We start from the raw sequence: 20,120 nt of genomic DNA on the forward strand, positions 1-20,120 counted from the left end.
CACCTGAACAGACCCATAACCAGTAAGGAGATTGAAACAGACATAAAAAAAATCTCCAAACAAACAAAAGCCCAGGGCCAGACGGCTTCCCAGGGGAATTCTACCAAACATTTATTTATTTATTTATTTTAAAGATTTTATTTATTCATTTGACAGACAGACATCACAAGTAGGTAGAGAGAGAGAGGAGGAAGCAGGCTCCCTGCCGAGCAGAGAGCCCAATGCAGGGCTTGATCCCAGGATCCTGGGATCATGACCTGAGCTGAAAGCTTAACCCCTGAGCCACCCAGGCGCCCCTCTACCAAACGTTTAAAGAAGAACTAATTCCTATTCTCCTGAAACTTTTCCAAAAAATAGAAATGGAAGGAAAACTTCCAAACTCATTTTATGAGGCCAGCATCACCTTGATCCCAAAACCAGACAAGGATCCCATCAAAAAAGAGAACTACAGACCAATATCCTTGATGAATACAGATGCGAAAATTCTCACCAAAATACTAGCCAATAGGATCCAACAGTACATTAAAAGAATTATTCACCATGACCAAGTGGGATTTATTTCAGGGCTGCAAGTTTCGTTCAACATCCGCAAATCAATCAATGTGATGCAACACATTAATAAAAGAGAGAACAAAAACCATATGATACTCTCAATAGATGCTGAAAAAGCATTTGACAAAGTACAGCATCCCTTTCTAATCAAAACTCTTCAGAGTGTAGGGATAGAAGGCACATACCTCAATATTATCAAAGCCATCTATGAAAAACCCACCGCAAATATCATTCTCAATGGAGAAAAACTGACAGCTTTTTTGATAAGGTCAGGAACATAGCAGGGATGTCCATTATCACCACTGCTATTCAACATAGTACTAGAAGTGCTAGCCTCAGCAATCAGACAACAAAAGGAAATTAAAGGTATCCAAATCCGCAAAGAAGAAGTCAAACTATCACTCTTCGCAGATGATATGATACTATATGTGGAAAACCCAAAAGACTCCACTCCAAAACTTATACAGGAATTCTGTAAAGTGTCAGGATATAAAATCAATGCACAGAAATCAGTTGCATTTCTCTACATCAACAACAAGACAGAAGAAAGAGAAATTAAGGAGTCAATCCCATTTACAATTGCACCCAAAACTATAAGATACCTAGGAATATACCTAACCAAAGAGGCTAAGAATCTGTACTCAGAAAACTATAAAGTATTCGTGAAAGAAATTGAGGAAGACACAAAGAAATGGGAAAATGTTCCATGCTCATGGATTGGAAGAACAAATATTGTGAAAATGTCTATGCTACCTAAAGCAATGTGCACATTTAATGCAATCCCTATCAAAATCCCACCCATTTTTTTCAAAGAAATGGAACAAATAATCCTAAAATTTATATGGAACCAGAAAAGACCTCGAATAGCCAGAGAAATATTGAAAAAGAAAGCCAAAGTTGGTGGCATCACAATTCCAGACTTCAAGCTCTATTACAAAGCTGTCATCATCAAGACAGCATGGTACTGGCACAAAAACAGGCACATAGATTGATGGAACAGAATAGAGAGCCCAGAAATAGACCCTCAACTCTATGGTCAACTAATCTTTGACAAAGCAGGAAAGAATGTCCAATGGAAAAAAGACAGCCTCTTCAATAAATGGTGCTGGGAAAATTGGACAGCCACATGCAGAAAAATGAAATTGGACCATTTCCTTACACCACACACAAAAACAGACTCAAAATGGATGAAGGACCTCAATGTGCGAAAGGAATCCATCACAATCCTTGAGGAGAACACAGGCAGCAACCTCTTCGACCTCAGCCACAGCAACATCTTCCTAGGAACATCGCCAAAGGCAAGGGAAGCAAGAGCAAAAATGAACTATTGGGATTTCATCAAGACCAAAAGCTTCTGCACAGCAAAGGAAACAGTTAACAAAATCAAAAGACAACTGACAGAATGGGAGAAGATATTTGCAAATGACATATCAGATAAAGGGCTAGTGTCTAAAATCTATAAAGAACTTATCAGACTCAATACCCAAAGAACAAATAATCCAATCAAGAAATGGGCAGAGGACATGAACAGACATTTCTGCAAAGAAGACATCCAGATGGCCAACAGACACGTGAAAAAGTGCTCCACATCACTTGGCATCAGGGAAATACAAATCAAAACCACAATGAGATACCACCTCACACCAGTCAGAATGACTAAAATTAACAAGTCAGGAAATGACAGATGCTGGCAAGGATGCAGAGGAAGGGGAACACTCCTACACTGTTGGTGGGAATGCAAGCTGGTGCAACCACTCTGGAAAACAGCATGGAGGTTCCTCAAAAAGTTGAAAATAGAACTACCCTATGACCCAGCAATTGCACTACTGGGTATTTACCCTAAAGATACAAACATAGTGATCCAAAGGGGCACATGCACCTGAATGTTTATAGCAGCAATGTCTACAATAGCCAAACTATGGAAAGAACCTAGATGTCCATCAACAGATGAATGGATGAAGAAGATGTGGTATATACATACAATGTAATACTATGCAGCCATCAAAAGAAATGAAATCTTGCCATTTGTGATGACGTGGATGGAACTAGAGGGTATCATGCTTAGCGAAATAAGTCAATCGGAGAAAGACAACTATCATATGATCTCCCTGATATGAGGAAATGGAGATGAAACATGGGGGGTTAAGGGGGTAGGAGAAGAATAAATGAAACAAAATGAGATTGGGAGGGAGACATACCATAAGTGACTCTTAATCCCACAAAACAAACTGAGGGTTGCTGGGGGGAGGGGGATCAGTAGAGGGGGGTGGGGTTATGGCCATTGGGGAGGGTATGTGCTATCATGAGTACTGTGAAGTGTGTAAACCTGGCGATTCACAGACCTGTACCCCTGGGGATAAAAATAAATGTTTATAAAAAATAAAAAATTAAAAAAAAACCTGCTATGGAAAGAAGCATAATATGTTTGAAAACTGAAAGTAATCCTGTGTGCCTGGAGTATGGAATGTGAGAAGAGAGGCGGCAGCCAGGTAAGTTAGGGACCAGTAGGTAATACAAGGAAAGTCTTATAGGCCCAGTTAGGGATTTTAGTCTTTATCCTAAGAGTAAATAGAGACCCTTGAAAATTTCCACATTTGGGAAAAACATGATAAGATTAACTTTTTTAAAATACTCTTTGTAGAAAACCCCCCCAAAAACACCAAAATTTGCCAGAACTGACACAAGAATTCAGCAAAGTCACAAGATATAAAATTGATGCACAGAAGTTTGTTGCATTTCTGTACACCAATAATGAAGGAGCAGAAAGAGAAATCAAGGAACTGAACCCATTTACAAGTGCACCCAAACCATAAGATACCCAGGAATAAACCTAGTCAAAGAGGTCAAAAGATCTCTACTCTGAAAACTATAGAATACTTACTAAAGAAATTGAAGTAGACACAAAGAAATAAAAAAATATTCCATGCTCATGGATGTCTACACTACCCAAAGCAATCTACACATTCAATGCAATCTCTATCAAAATAACACCAGCATTTTTCACAGAGTTGGAACACACAATCCTAAAATTTGTATAGAACCATAAAAGACCCCCAAATAGTCAAAGGAATATTGGAAAAGAAAACCAAAGCGGAGACATCACAATTCTGAACTTCAAGTTCTATTACAGAGCTGTAATCATCAAGATAGTATGGTAGTGGCACAAAAGCAGACATATAGATCAATGGAATAGAATAGAGAACCCAGAAAGGGACCCTCAACTCTATGGTCAACTAATCTTCAACAAAGTAGGAAAGGATATTCAATGGAAAAAAGTCTCTTCAATAAATGGTGTTGAAAATATTGGACAGCCACATGCAGAAGAATGAAACTGGACCACTTTATTACACCACACACAAAAATAAATTCAAAATGGACGAAAGACCTAAATGTGAGAAAGGAATCTATCAAAATCCTTGAGAAGAACACAGACAGCAACCTCTGTGACCTTGGCCACAGCAACTCTTCTTTTTAAGATTTTATTTATTTATCAGAGAGAGAGAAAGAGCAAGTGACCACAAGTAGGGAGAGCAGCAGGTAGAGGGAGAAACGGGCTCCTGGTTGAGCTGGGAGCCCGATGTGGGACTCTATCCCAGGACCCTGGGATCATGACCTGAGCTGAAGGCAGCCGCTTAACTGACTGAGCCACCCAGGCGTCTCAGCCACAGCAACTTCTTACTAGACATGTCTCTGGGGGCAAGAGAAAAAAAAAGCAAAAATAAACTTTTGGAACTTAGTCAATTTTTAAATTTTTTTTTTTTAAAGATTTTATTTATTTTTCAGAGACAGAGGGAGAGAGCGCGAGCAAGCACAGGCAGACAGAGAGGCAGGCAGAGGCAGAGGGAGAAGCAGGCTCCCTGCCGAGCAAGGAGCCCGATGTGGGACTCGATCCCAGGACCCTGGGATCATGACCCGAGCTGAAGGCAGCTGCTTAACCAACTGAGCCACCCAGGCGTCCCGGAACTTAGTCAAGATAAAAAGCTTCTGCAAAGCAAGGGAACAATCAACAAAACTAAAAGGCAACCTACAGAATGGGAGAAGGTATTTTCAAACAACATATTGGATAAAGGGCTAGTATCCAAAAATCTATAAAGATTTTATCAAACTCAACACCCGAAAAATTAAAAATCCAGCTAAGAAATGGGCAGAAGATTAACTTTTTAAAAAAAGATTTTGTTTATTTGAGGAAAGGGAACACAAGCAGTGGGAGTAGGAGAGGGTGAAGCAGGCTCCCCACTGAGCAGGGATCCTGATTCAGGGCTTGATTCCAGGATCCTGGGATCATGACCTGAGCCGAAGGCAGACATTTAATGACTGAGCCACCCAGGTGTCCCAGAAGATTAATCTTTTTAAAAAAATCACTTCATTATAAGTAATGAATAGACTGCAAGAGGACAAGAGTGAATGGAAACATATTAAGTAGGAGACTGTGGCAATAGCAAAGGTGAAACCTGATAGTAGCTTAGACTAGGGTGACGGCAGCAGAGAAGGTCAGGAAATGAGAAAATTTGAGAGGAGGTAAAATCCACAGGACTTAATGATCAATGAGAAGTACACAGTGAGGAAGAAGAAGGTGTCAAGGTTCATCTCTTGGGTTTGGCCTTGAAAATCTTGATGCACAGCCAAGAAAGACAATGACTTTTGAAACTGAAGTGCCTGTGAAATATCCAAGTACAGATACTGACTAGTTGCACATACTGGTCTGAAGCTCAAAAAAGGCATTTGGATTAGAGATATAAATCTAAGAGCATGAAGACATAGATGGTAGCTGAAGTCATGTGTTGAAATGAGAGCACTCAAGGATGATTTGGGAGTGACCGGAGAACCACAACTTAAGGAATCTTAATATTTGAAGATCAGATGGCAGAGAATGAGCAGGCACAGGATGCTGAGAAGGACTAAAAAGAGGTGGAAGGAAAACAACTAAAGAATAATAACATGGAAGGGAAAGGACAGAGTATATCAAGGAGGAAATGGTCAACATTGTTGAATATTGGTAAGAGGCCAAGTAAGACGAGGATTGCAAACTTTCCATTGGGCCTAGAAACATGGAGAACATTGTGATCTCAGTAGGCGACATTTATTGAAGAGAGTCTGGAATGAAGGCCAGATAGAACAGATTGAGAAACGTGTTGGAAGTGGGGAAAATGTACATGGACACCTGCTTTGATAAATTTAGCTATGTTTTAGTTATAGTTCTTCAACTCGAGTGTGTAAGTTCCTCATGACAAGAACCAAATTTTGTAATTTTTTCCCTATAAGGTATGGCTCAACATGGAGCACTTGGTAGTTATGCAACAAATACTGATTAACTGAGTGAAGACTCCTCAATAAATCTGTTATTAATTTATCTAACCAAAATTTGATATTTGTTAGATAACAAATATTATCATACCAAGCATTGTGCTCAGTGTTGAAAACATAGACATAATAGAAAAATAGTCCTTGTCTTCAAAGAAATTATGGGAAGGTAAATCAACAGTTACATTGTAATGTGCTAAAGGCTGACACAAGCCTACAGGTGCTCCAGAAATATAAAGGAAGAGTAGGTAATCCAAAGCAGATGTGACAGAAGGTATCCCAGAGGAAGTGATACTAGGGCTGATTCTTTTTTGTTATTATTTATTTGTTTGTTTGTTTGTTTGAGAGAGAGAGAGACAGGGCAAGAGCAAGCTCAGGGGTGGGAATGGGGGTGGGGCAGAGAGCATCCTAAGCAGGCTCTGCACTGAGCATTGAGCCTGATCTCACAGTCCTGATCAGGACCTGAGCCAAAACCAAGAGTCTGACCTTCAAAAGTCTGCACCACCCAGGTGCCCAGATACTTGGGCTGATTCTTGAAGCACAGGAAAAATTGTCCAGCAAGAAAAAGGAAGGGGATGTTGTTCTAGACATGGAAAGTTTGCACTCTGGATTAGAGGAGAGGGCATCTGGCTAGTGGTTTTGATTAGTTGATATGTAAGAGATAATAAAATTGATGTACATAAAGAATGCCACCTATCTAGCCCAGATGAACGAAATCACTACATGCTGGGTATATCAGATCTAGTGCCTGCTAGTTTTGAAGCTGGCCTTCATGGTGAAGATTTCTATTTCCAAATGAGGTAGTTGAGTTCCAACTGAACCACCTTCCTGGAAGAGTATGAGAAAGCAGAGGGCATTTCCCCGTGGAGTCCCACTGGAGTCCTGGAGAGCATCTGTTTTGAAGGTATAGGACTGAGGTCCGGCAGAGGATGTAAAAACAAATGAAGTAGCCCATAAGGTCTTCAGTCTTTTCTCTTCTATAAAGAGAAAATAAATCCTATTTTCTTCTGAGGGAAACAGTTACCGAATAGTTTTAGATGAATCAAAAGTTTTATCTGGCAAGTCCTAGGAATTTATGGACAAGTTGGACAATCTTACTCTAGGCACCACGCTCTCAGGCATTATACCAGATATCCAGCCCCAGCTGTAGGAATTTGACTCAGGAACTTCATCTCAGTCTTTTTAACATTAGGAATGTCCTATGCCACTGAAGCAAGACCATGGACCCATTCAACATCAGGTTACAGGATGTGTGTTTGTAGAATATTAGGATAACATCCAAGAAGACCATGATTTCTCAGCCCACAACTACTTCAATTTCTAAGTACTTCATAATGGGATATATAACAGATGCATCAAAGTGGTTTAGAGATAGATGTGCAACTAGTCCATGTATATACATTATTATTATGTTTCAGGTTGAATAAAAGTAGAACCTGTTTGATGAAGTCCTACCACACACCATTGGGTAGAATAGTCAAACACTATTTAAAAAAAAAAAAAAAGCATTTTCCTTATCTAGCCACTCACTTTTGGCATAACCTGTTTTACTAGATTGATAAATCATGATATTCAATACAAATCAACAAAATTATTGATATTAATAATGTCACCTGTGGGAGAAGCACCTATGGGATTTCCTAGCACAATATAAGCACTAGGGTTTGGCTCACTAGAGAGGTGACATCTGGTGTGGAATATGAGCAGACAGACATCTGTCTAGGAAGTCACTGTCTCCTGGCGACTGCAGAAGGTCCATATCAAGGAAGAAACATTCCCTTACTCTTGCCAAGTCCTAGTAGCTGGTGTATTGTAAGCATAAATTAGACATTTGGGTTTGTTTGTTTTATAGTGAAAAATTATATTTAAAAGGCTAAAACTAGGGGTGCCTGGGTGGCTCAGTGGGTTAAAGCCTCTGCCTTTGGCTCAGGTCATGGTCCCAGGGTCCTAGGATTGAGCCCTGCATCAGGCTCTCTGCTTGGTGGGAGCCTGCTTCCCCCTGCCACTCTGCCTACTTGGGATATCTATCTGTCAAAATAAATAAATAAATAATCTTTTTAAAAAACAGACTAAAACTAATAAAGAGGCATAAAAAATGGTAGAACTAAAACTCACCTATTATATCCATAGATGTAAATATGCTAAAAGCCTTCCTATTAAAAGATTCTAATTGAATTATAAAACAGTGTTCTACACTGTATATTCTGTACATAGAGAAAACACTAAATTAAGATTACTCAGAAAAGTTGCAAATAAAAAGATGAACAAAAATATTCTATGAAAATACATATAAAAGAAAGTGGGGGTTGCAATGTTATCATCAGATGAGGTTAAATTTTGGAAAATAATTATAAAGATGATATTTTAGAAAGAGTACAATATAATGGAGGTTTTTACAATATGCCCAATTTATACATATAATTTGACCAAAATTGTTGAAAGTTGCACGTGAGAATGGGGATGGAGTTTGTTTTTGGAAACACAAAGAGTAAGCACTTCGAAGTAAACTGGCAAAATCTTTGTAGATACCACATTCTAATAGAAACACAATAGATGTCACATAGTCTGCATTAAGTTCTTTGAACGCTGTACAGGAATTAACTTGCAGGGAATTATCAAGTAAAAAAAATAATTATTAAATAAATTAAAGCTTCTGTGTCTTTCTCTCTTAGTTTTTACTTGGTTGGGGTATACTTAATGCTTAAACATGTATACTGACTTATTTTTCTCCTTTATGTAGCTATGGGGGAGAAAGAAACTCTATGCAAAATTTTGTTGTGATTTTTTTCTCTTTGTGGGTTAAATGTTCCATTATTAGTCCATAAGGGTGATAAAGAGTTATCACAGGAAAAATGCCAAAGAGATATTTCAATGTGCAGCACAGACTCATCAAAATAAAGCAACAGATGTAGAGATCAGAGATTATTACCAAGCCAGAACCTGATAGGCATCACTAGAACTGCGACACAGGAAAAGATCCGAGTTTTTGCCTTGGGTCTAAGATCCACTTTCTAGTTCATTTGAACTCTCATCTAGGATCAGGACTGTGTATCAGGGCTGATGGAGAAAAGTGAGGAAATTTATAATATAAGAGGCCCCACTTCCCCGGAATAGTGTTAAGTTCGAACATTAATAGTAATAATATCTGTGATTTAAAAATTTTTTAATTTTAATCCATTAGCTAATTACATCTGTGTAGTTTTTTTACTGTTTAAATTTTTTATTTTTTAAAATATCATATAGTAAAATTGACCTTTTTTGGGACATAGTTGTATAAATTTAAACATACGTGTAAATATGTGTGTAACCACCACCATAATCAGTCTATTGAAAGTCTGTAATTCTGGGATGCCTGGGTGGCTCAGTGGGTTAAGTCTCTGCCTTCAACTCAGGTCATGATCTCAGGGTCCTGGGATGGAGCCCGAACTGAGCTCTCTCCTCAGCAGGGAGCCTACTTCCCTTCCTCTCTCTCTCTGCCCGCCTCTCTGCCTACTTGTGATCTCTAGCTGTCAAATAAATAAAATCTTTTTTTTAAAAAAAAAAGAAAGCCTGTAATTCTATTTTTAAAAGATTTTATTTATTTATTTATTTATTTGAGAGAGAGACACACACACACAGAGATATCGACAGAGAGTACAAGCAGGGAGAAGAGGGAGGAACAGTCTCCCCGCTGAGCAGGGAGCCCAACTTGGGCACCCATGCCAGGTCCCTGGGATCCTGACCTGAGCAGAAGGCAGACGCTCAACTGACTGAACCACCCAGGTGCCTCTATAATCCTATTTTAAGAGCAAATACTTTCCAGGGGCACCTGGGTGGCTTAGTTCATAGAATGAGACTCTTGATCTCAGGGCTGTAAGTTTAGCCCCCATGTTGAGTGTAGAGATTACTTTAAAACAAAATCTTAAAAATAAAAATTTTTTTAAAAAGAACAAATACTTTTCTTTCTTTTTTTAAAGATTTATTTATTTATTTGAGAGAAAGCATGAGTGTGGGCGTGGGAAAGAGGGACAAGCAGACTCCCCACTGAGCAGGGAGCCCAGTGTGGGACTGGACCCCAGGACTCTGGGATCATGACCTGAGCCGAAGGCAGATGCTTAACTTACTGAGCCACCCAGGAGCCCCAACAAATATTTTTCATTATCAATTCACAATGAGGCAGTTGTGACTTATAAAATATGCATTCCCAAGCATGGAAGGAATCAGGTTTTAGAGGGAAAAGATACTGAAATAGATGTTAAAAGAAAAGAAAATATGAGCAAAATGACACAAACATAACCTTAGCAGTTTTGCAAAATTACACGTAAGAATTAAAGTCCACTTTAAACATTGGGGTAGAGTTGGTCCTTCTTTTCACTACATCTGTATCTTTGGGGTAAATACCCAGTAGTGCAATTGAAGGGTCATAGGGAAGCTCTATTTTTAATTTCTTAAGGAATATCCACACTGCTCTCCAAAGTGGCTGCACCAACTTGCATTCCCAACTACAGTGTAAGAGGTTTCCCCTTTCTCCACATCCTCTCCAACATACGTTGTTTCCTGTCTTGCTAATTTTGGCCATTTTAACTGGTGTAAGGTGGTCTCTCAATGTGGTTTTAATCTGAATCTCCCTGATGGCTAGTAATGATGAGCATTTTTTCATGTGTCTGATAGAACCAAGACGTGCTTTGACGGACGAATGAATAAGGAAGATGTGATCAATATACACTATGGAGTATTATGCCTCCATCAGAAAGGATGAATACCCAACTTTTGTATCCACATGGAGGGGACTGGAAGAGATTATGCTGAGTGAAATAAGTCAAGCAGAGAGAGTCAATTATCATATGGTTTCACTTATTTGTGGAGCATAACAAATAACATTGAGGACATAGGGAGATGGAGAGAAGGGAGTTGAGGGAAATTAAAGGGGAGATGAACCATGAGAGACTATGAACTCTGAAAAACAATCTGAGGGTTTTGAAGGGGCCAGGGGTGGGAGGTTGGGGGAGCCAGGTGGTGGGTATTATGGAGGGCACATATTGCACGGAACACTGGGTGTGGTACATAAACAATGAATTCTGTCATGCTGAAAAGAAATTAAAAAAAAAATTAAAGTTCACTTTAATTCTTAATCTGTCATTCAGAAACGTCGATGAAAAGCAATAAAGGTATACTGCATATGTAAAACTTACAAACAACAGTGATAGTTTATTTTTCAGACAAGCAGCTACCACTATAAAAATTGTCCCAAATCAGTAAGGAGTATCTTCCCTATCTATGGTTCTTAGACACCAAGCAGAAACAAATCCCTTTTTATCCAGGGAAGTAGTCAGATGAAAAATTTTTGGACCAGGTTGAGGCAAAGGGATACTTTAACATCATCACAAGAGGATAAAGTCTTGACAAACCAAACAAAAAATTTATTCATCTTTTTCCTTGGATATAAATAAGAAAAACTCTCATTACTAATACAAATGGACTTCAAAACTCTCTAATGGACTAAAGATGACACAATGATATAGTTCAGAGAATTTAAAAGCAAGACTATTTTAGCTAAGATTGTTGTGTATCTGAACTTTAAGTCAATAGATATTGCACTGTTGAAAAGTATCCCAGGATTTCTGAATATTCTGCAGGTGCTTGACACTGTCATATGTTGATACACAGATCTTGAATTTTTGCCAGAAAGAGATCAAGCTCTAATCCTGACCATCCAGGCAAACAAAGCATCTTTGATTCCTTTAACTCTTGCATGAAATTCCTACAACAGCATTGCTCCAGTAGAAACTAGGGCTCTGGGGCACCTGGCCAGCTCAGTTGCAAGAGCGTGTGACTCTTGATTTCGGGGTTGTGTGTTTGAGTCCCACCTGAGGTGTAGAGATTACTAAAATAAATCTAAAAAACACTGAAAAAGAAAGAAAAAAAGAAACTAGTGCTCTCATCAAGCTTCAAATGACCCTAACTATTCAAACTCCCAATTCAAGAAGCATCAGTGCAATAAACTAACCCTCTTATGACATGCCATTTGTTGGCAATGAGACCTAGACCAGAGTCCTAGTGTGCCAGTTACTATTCTTATCACAGTTATTGATAAATGCCTACTTTAATGTGCTGATTGAAATTTACACATCCCTAATAGGAGGAAGCATTTCTCGATGTATTGATATACAGCCTTGACATCAGTTCCCAAATTTTAAGTATTTTTATGGCACTAGGTCTAAATACAAATCTAATTTATTGCTCTGCAAGAACAGATGGTGGACAGAAATGTTCTTTAAGCTAATTATTAAATTTAATGACACTGCTCCCTGCTGCTGTTGGAACTTCTCATTAGTACTAAAACTCCTTTAATTTGGCTTCTCTGCATAATTGGTTTTGAAGCTTTTTTTAGGGTGCATAATAACCTCCTGTGGAACTTGTTCTCAGTGCATGCCTAAAGGTTCTGATTGAGAAGATCTGAGGAAGAAGCTAGGAATCTGCATTTTTAACCAAACATCCAGGTCATCCTGATTTCATTCATAGGCAACCACACTCTGAGAAAGACTGTTCCAATGGAAATTTAAAATTCCATGTCCACACATAAAATACATAAAATAAAACAAAGGAAGAGTTCTGTACATATCTCTTGCTTTATTCTAGTGGTATATATGTACTTAATTTCAAAAGAATTGTTATTCTAAACTTCTGATTAGTTACTTACCCTATAGGAGGAATACTGAAAGAAATCAAAAAGAATTTTACGTTCTTTTATAAATTTTAGCACAAGTATTCATGCCAGAAGATATTAGAAGGAAAGTACGAAGATTCAGGAAGAGAATCAGACATTCAAAGTGTCTTATTTTTATTTTGTTTTGTTGTTTTAAGATCTGGAAGAGACCCAGATGTTATCTAGACTAGGGCTTAAGGCCCAAACTGACTGCTGCCTGGTATTGTACTACTCAACAGCTAAGATTGGCTGCTACATTTTAAAATGGTTTTTAAAAATCAAAATAAGAATAATATTTTGTGGCATAGTAGAAAATCTATGACACATTTTAGTATTCACAAATAAAGTTTTATTAGAACTCAGCCATGCTTATTCATTTACATATTGTGTATAACTACTTTTGTACTACAACAACAAAATTGAGTGATTGAGACTCAATTTCTCTGGCAAAAGCCCTTTAATTTTTATGTAATCAAATTTAGCAATAATTTCATGATTTTTAGTCATGGTTTAAAAGGTTTTCTCAGGGTACCTGTGTGGCTCAGTGGATTAAGCCTCTGCCTTCAGCTCAGGTCACGTTCTCAGGGTTCTGGGATGGAACCCCGCATCCAGCTCTCTGCTCAGCGGGGAGCCTGCTTCCCCCCCCCCCCCCCGCCTGTGTCTCTACCTACTTGTGACCTCTCTCTCTGTGTCAAATAAATAAATAAAATCTTTTTTAAAGAAAGGCTTTTCTCTGGTAATAAAAGAAATTAATCCCTGGTTTCTCCTAGTTGTTGCATGGTTTCATTTGTCATACACACATACTTAGAAGAATATGTTTCAGGACAAAATATCTGCAAATAAATCTAGTAGTTCTTTTATTGGGATTGTTGGTATTATTATTTTGAAGCTATTTTATGTAAATTGTAGGATAAGACAACTAATTTTAACCCACTGAGCCACCCAGGCACCCCAGGATAAGATAACTAATTTTGTCAATGTTGTTAGGAGCCAAGATTTTTAGGGGGAAAAAAAGAGATAGAAATATAAAATCAAGGAATTGGGTAAAAAACCTGAAATATTGTGTTTGATATGAAATTATCAATATTTGCTCATATTTTTATTTTTTATTTTTTAAGATTTTATTTACTTATTTGACAGAGAGACAGTGAGACAGTGAGACAGGGAACACAAGCAGGGGGAGTGGGAGAGGGAGAAGCAGGCTTCCCACTGAGCAGGGAGCCCCATGCAAGGCTCCATCCCAGGATCCTGGGATCATGACCTGAGCTGAAGGCAGACACTTAACAACTGGGCCATCCAGGCACCCCTATTTTTAAAAATTATATTTGTTAGTCCTGAAAGAGCCTAGAAGCAATGATAATACAATATTTATGAGCATTCCTAGCTCCCAGATGAGTGATTTCCTTTAAAAGTAGCTAAGAATCCTTTTTAAAAATTGCAAGAAGCTTTCAAAGACTAAAGGAGTAAGGTTGGAAGAACATAGGAGCCAAAGTTGGGTCAAGTTGAGGATCAAAAAGAAAAAGTAACTATAATGAATTAAAATGCCTTGAATATATATTAAAATCAGTGTGTCTACAATGATACTCAAAAGGAACAATCCCCCTGAAAAAAATCTTTTTTAAAAAACATTTTTGTTTGTTTATTTAAATATATTATTTATTTATTTGACAGGTAGAGAGAGAGAGCACAAGTAAGCAGAATAGCAGACAGAGGGAGAGGAAGAAGCAGGTTCCCTGCCAAGATGACAACCCAAAGCAGGGCTCCCTTCCAGGACCCTGAGCCAAAGGCAGATGCTTAACTGATTGAACCATCCAGGAAACCCCCAAGAAATCTTTAATTTGTTGTTCCTCCAGGCACCTATAGATAGATAGATAGATAGATAGATAAGTAGACACATAGAGACATAGAGATATAATGTATAATATTCTGAAAACTTGTAATTAAAAGGAAAGAATTAAACATTTACTTTGGTTTATTAGCAGGAAGCATATTTCAATGTAACCGAATACAAAGCAATCAAGCGGGAGTTATTCCAGGAATTTCCATAGCTCAAAATTAGGAAATCTATTAATAAAATTCATTATCAACAGGTCTAAGGTGAAAACCAAATGATCATCTCCACAGATGTTGAACAAGCATTTGACAAAATTAACAATCATTCTTGTTCTTTAAAAACTGGCTCAGTGGGTTAAGTGTCTGACTCTTGATTTCAGCTCAGGTCATGATCTCAGGATATCATGAGATATCTGAGATATCTGGATATCTGGGTATCAGATATCCAGCCCCACACTGGGCTCCATGCTCAGCATGGAGTCTGCTTGTCTTTCCCCCTTTGCTCCTCACCCCACTTGCACACACACACTCTCTCTCTCTCAAAAATAAATAAATAAATAAATAAATAAAATATTTTTTAAAAATCACTCTTTAAAGGGGTTAGAAAAAGAAGATCAAAACCCAAACCCAGCAAAAGGAAGGGAAAAAAAAAGATTAGAAAAGAAATAAATAATAGAGAAACCAAAAAACTCCAATAGAACAGTGATCCTTTTCTCTACCATTGCGGTGTGTGCAGTTGAGGGTTCCTCATCATGTTTTCTCTAAAGATTTTTCAGGATCAAGTTATTCCAGGGCCAAATGAAGAGTCAGACACTTAACTGACCGAGCTACGCAGGTGCCCTGCACATTTTTTTCTAATGTAATAAAATACATTTTTTTCAGATCCAAATGAAGTAGAGTTATGGTATTACTATATAGCTTTAAGAAACTACTCATAATGAGGCAATAATACAAAAATCATCCCTACTAAAGTCCAAAACAGGACAAGGATGTCCATATCATCATTATTATTTAAAATTCATTGAAGTAATTGCCAATATAACGAGGGTAGAGGAAGATATTACAAACATAAAAATTGAAAACAAAGAAGGAAAATGCCTATTATTTTCAGGTAAGGTTTCCTTTCTAGAAAAATCCAAATAATCAACTAAAATTTTTCTATAAATAGTGGCACCTGGGTGCCTCAGTTGGTTAAGCATCCAATCCTTGGTTTTGGCTCAGGTCATGATCTCATGGTCATGGGATCAAGCTCAGCGTCTGGCGCCACACTCAGTGAGGGGTCTGCTTCAAATACTTTCACCCTCTTCCTCTGCTCCTCCTCGATCATATGCACACTTTCTCTTTCTTTCTCAAATAAATAAATAAGTCTTTTAATAAAAATAAAAAATATTTTTTCTATTAATGATGGAACTCAGTAAGGTAGCAGAGAACAAAAATTTTCAGAAATTTATAGTTTTCATGTATTCAAACTACATATAGATAGAAAATGTAATGAAAGAAAGTCCTATTTACAATGGCTATAAGCAATAATAAAGTAGGGGTGCCTGGGTGGCTTGGTGGGGTAAGCCTCTGCCTTTGGTTCTGGTCATGCTTTCAGAGTCCTGGGATTAAGCCCTGCATCAGGCTCTCTGTTCAGGGGGGACCCTGCTTCCCTTCCTCTCTCTCTGCCTGCCTCTCTGCCCATTTGTGATATCTGTCTGTCAAATAAATAAATAAAATTCAAAAAATAATAAAGTGACTAGTAATGCATCTAACAAGAGATTCAAGCTTAAATGAAAAAAAGCCTCTATGACAACAATGATGGATACAAAATAAGAGGAGCAAATGGAAAGACATATGTTCTCAGATAGAAACACTTGTCATTAAAGATGTTGATTTTCCCTAAGTTAATAAATAAATGTAAACAAATTTCAATGAAATTCCTATAAGGTTTGTTTTGCTATTCTCCTTTTTTTCCCCCAAGTAGATGACTTAATCCTAAAATTTATATTAAAAAGCAAAAATATGGGGCCCCTAGGTGGCTTAGTCGGTTAAGCATCTGTCTTCAGCTCAGGTCATGATCTTGGGGTCCTGGGATCTAGTCCCCTATTGGGATCCCTGCTCAGTAGAGAGTCTGCTTCACCCTTTCCCTCTGTGCACATGCTCTCTCTGTCTTTCAAGTAAATAAATAAAATCTTAAAAAAAAAAAAAGCAGTAACATCAGAATAAAGGAGTAAATAATGGGGACCAGCACAGAGAATTATTGAAATACAGAGCTTCCTCAACTTATGATAGGGGTATGTCCCAATAAACCCATCATAAATGGAAAATATCCTAAGTAGAAAATGCATTTAATACACCTAACCCACTCAACATCATAGTTGTATTGAGCCCATTTAAAATGTGTTCAGAACACTTAAATTAGTTTACAGTAAGCAAAATCATCTAACAAGTACCTGTTTTATAAAGTGTAGACGATCTCATGTAATTGATTTAATACTGTACTGAAAGTGAAAAACAGAATGGTTGTATGGGTACAGAGCCACTTTAAGTGTATGGATCGGGTGGCTGACCAGCAGCTCTAGCTCACTGCCACTGCCCTGCATCACAAGAGAGCATCATACTGCATTTTGTTAGTCCAGGAAAAGATCAAAATTCAAAATTCAGAGTATGATTTCTACTGAACACATACCACTTTCACACCAACATAAAACCAAAAAATCAGTCAGTGGAATCATTGTAAGTCAGGGACCGACTGTATCTTTAAAAGCCTCAGTGATTAAAGTAGTGCACTGTGGTGCATGAATAGGGAGATAGTCAATGGGATAGGATAGAAAAATACAGACATACACTCCAAAATATACAAGAATTTAGTAATAAAGTTTCAAACAGTGGGGCAAAATAGACTATTTGGCAATTGTCATTGGGAACACTATGTAGCCATTTGGAAAGGAAAAAGTTGGATTCATATTTTCCATCTTACATTAGAATAATGTAATTCCAAATGGATCAATACTTAAAATGGGAATTCAAATAATAAAAATTCCAGGAAAAAAATGGAAGGATTATTTTACTATCTTGAAAATAACAGTAACTGGAAATCTAGAAACCATAAAATGAAAGTAAATAAATTCAACCACATAGAAATAAAATATCTTCTGTATGACAAGATGTAAATAGCAAGTAAAAAACAGAAGAAAATATTTGTAACTCAGTCAGATGGTCTTATATAAAAGGAAGAAAATTTAGAAGCTATATTTGCATTTGCTTCTGTATGTATAAAGAAACTGGAAGAATCCACTGAAAATGAAGAATAGCCATTATTTAGGGCAGCGGTCAAGTACTGGGTAGATGGATGAATGGGAGAGGAACTTTTCATTGTATAACTATATATTTTGACTTCTGAACCAAGTGAATAGATGGCCTATCTGAAAAGTTAAATTTTAAAAAATTCCTACTCTTATATAGCTTACTTTCCAGTGCAGAGAGACAGAAGATAAACAAATAAATATATATCTTAGATCATAGTGAGTAACTAAATCCATGAATTCAAGGAACTTGTTTAATATGCTTCATTAGTCTTCATAGTGCCTTATAAATGGTAACACACATACTAACAGCTCAATAAATACTTTCTGAAAAATCACAAAATTATTGAATTATTTAATTAAATAATTTAATTATAAATTAAGTTCAATTATAAATTTATAATTAATATGAATATTAATTAATTATTAATTAAAATTAATATGAATATAATAATTACGAATTTAATTACAATTAAATAATTTAATTATTTAAGCCCTATTTGTATGATTATGTAATTGTTCTACATGCTTTCAATGTAAGAATCTAGATCATCAACTGAAAATATTAAAAAGTTTACCTGTTGCCAGTAGTGTCGGGAACATGAATCTTCAGGTCTTCTGTGACATCTCTCATCATCCTTTGATAACCAGACATTCCTGAGTCTTTGATGTAATAAGGATTATTTCTCATTAAGTATTCCCCCAAATGATTAATTGGATTAAACCTGGTTGTATTATCAACCTCTGTCCAAAGCTGCTTCTTTTCCACTTGCATTAACATTTTTTCCACTCCAGGAACTAAGGTAGGCAGAAGTTTGTCAAGCAAATATGCACGAGTGTTCAGTGTCGTGTTGTCAGCATTAAACCACTCTTTGGCCAAATTATCCCTGGGGAGTTTTTTTTCAGCCTTTTTTTCTTGTTCTTTCTTCAGATTATCCTTGTCTATTATTTTCTGCTGCATTGCCCGGGCTTTTGCTTCCAATCTTTCAAGACATTTTTTCTTCCATGGCTGTTCTAGCTTTGAATTCAGTGAGGCTGGATCTAAATTGAAAATCACTTTTGCAGGTTTTCTAACCACCAAATTCTTTGAGGCCTTTATTGAACACACTGAAGTTTCCGTCTGCTCTTCCAGGTGCATTCCTGAGGAAGAAAAAAAGTAAAATGTAAGAAATATTAGAAGTAGATTTTAATCTGTTACTTTAGAATATTGTTGGGAAAGAGTCCCATCCCGCCCCCCCCTCCCCAGCCAGAGCAAGATGGTGGAGGAGTAGGAGAACTAAATTCCGTCTGGTCCCAGGAATTCAGCTAGATAGTTATCAAACCTTTCTGAACACCTACAAACTCAACAGGAGATCGAAGAGAAGAGCAGCAATTCTAGAAACAGAAAAGCGACCACTTTCTGGAAGGTAGGATGTGCTGGGAAGGGAATCTGAGGCGATATATGGGAGGAGAGACCATGGAGAGAGGGGCCAGCTCCCGGAAAGCAGTACAGCCATGGAGCATAAAATCAGAACTTTTAGAAGTCTGCGCCACTAACGGACATCGCTCCAGAGGCTAAGTGTGGGGTGGAGCCCTCATGGGGACAGTGTGGTCTCAGGTCCCTCAGGGTCACAGAAAGAGCAGGGATACCAGAGTGTGGCAGAGATCCCAGGTATTGGAGCGGGGAAGCCGGCTACAGAGACAGAGCCAAGGAGTGAACTCTCAGCTCAGGGTTGCCATAAACTGTTATCTGAGGCACAGTTGGGCCATTACTCTTTGAGTAGGGTCCCCACAAGTTGCAGATCTGGAGAGTCACCTTCTTCGTCCTCCAGGAGCAGTCGTGCAGTGCAGGAATCTGCTGGGTTTGGAGACTAAACGGCGTCATGCGCACCAGAGATAGAAACGCTCGTTCACAGGCTGGGTGAGCATAGAATGTGGCTGGAGACCAGGGAGATGGCAGGGATTGACTGCTTTTCTCTGAGGGCGCGCTGAGGAGTAGGGCCCTGAACTCTCGGCTCCTCTGGGCAGGAGATTGGGAGGCTGCCATCTTCATTCCTGTCCTCCAAAGCAGTATGGAAAATGTTCAGGGAACAAAATCTCCTGAGCAGGAACCCAAGCAGGTTACTTAGCTTGGCTCCTGGCAAGGGCGGTGCAATTCCACCTTGGGCAAAGACACTTGAGAATCCCTGCAACAGACCCCACCCCCAGGAGATCAGCAAGAAAATCCAGCCAAGACCAAGTTTACTGATCAATGAGAACTGTGGAACTCCTGAGGTAGGGGAATACAGTACATAGAATTCATGGGGTTTTTTCCCCATGATTCTTGAGTCCCTCAAAGATAAATTTTTAAAATTTTCTTTATTTTTTTCTTTTTCTACTTTATTTGAATTTTTCCTCTTTCCTGTTTTAACCAACATCTTATCTTATCAATACCTTTTAAAAAAATATTTTTTAATTTTCATTTTTATAGTCATATTTCTATC

At 37.9% G+C, this 20,120-nt stretch overlaps 1 protein-coding gene across 3 annotated transcripts in view; it reads right to left on the reverse strand.

Moving 5' to 3' along the window:
- EFCAB5 (EF-hand calcium binding domain 5) overlaps positions 1–20,120 on the reverse strand; it is a 165,147-nt gene that overhangs the window by 101,493 nt on the left and 43,534 nt on the right. For all 3 annotated transcript variants that reach the window (XM_032320090.1, XM_032320089.1, XM_032320091.1), the window contains one exon: positions 18,237–18,798. In XM_032320090.1, coding sequence (XP_032175981.1) covers positions 18,237–18,798 — 562 coding nt within the window. The remainder of the gene's footprint in view (positions 1–18,236; positions 18,799–20,120) is intronic.

The sequence above is a fragment of the Mustela erminea genome, chromosome 18 (assembly GCF_009829155.1).
Source record: "Mustela erminea isolate mMusErm1 chromosome 18, mMusErm1.Pri, whole genome shotgun sequence".
In the NCBI taxonomy this organism is placed as follows: Eukaryota; Metazoa; Chordata; class Mammalia; order Carnivora; family Mustelidae; genus Mustela; species Mustela erminea.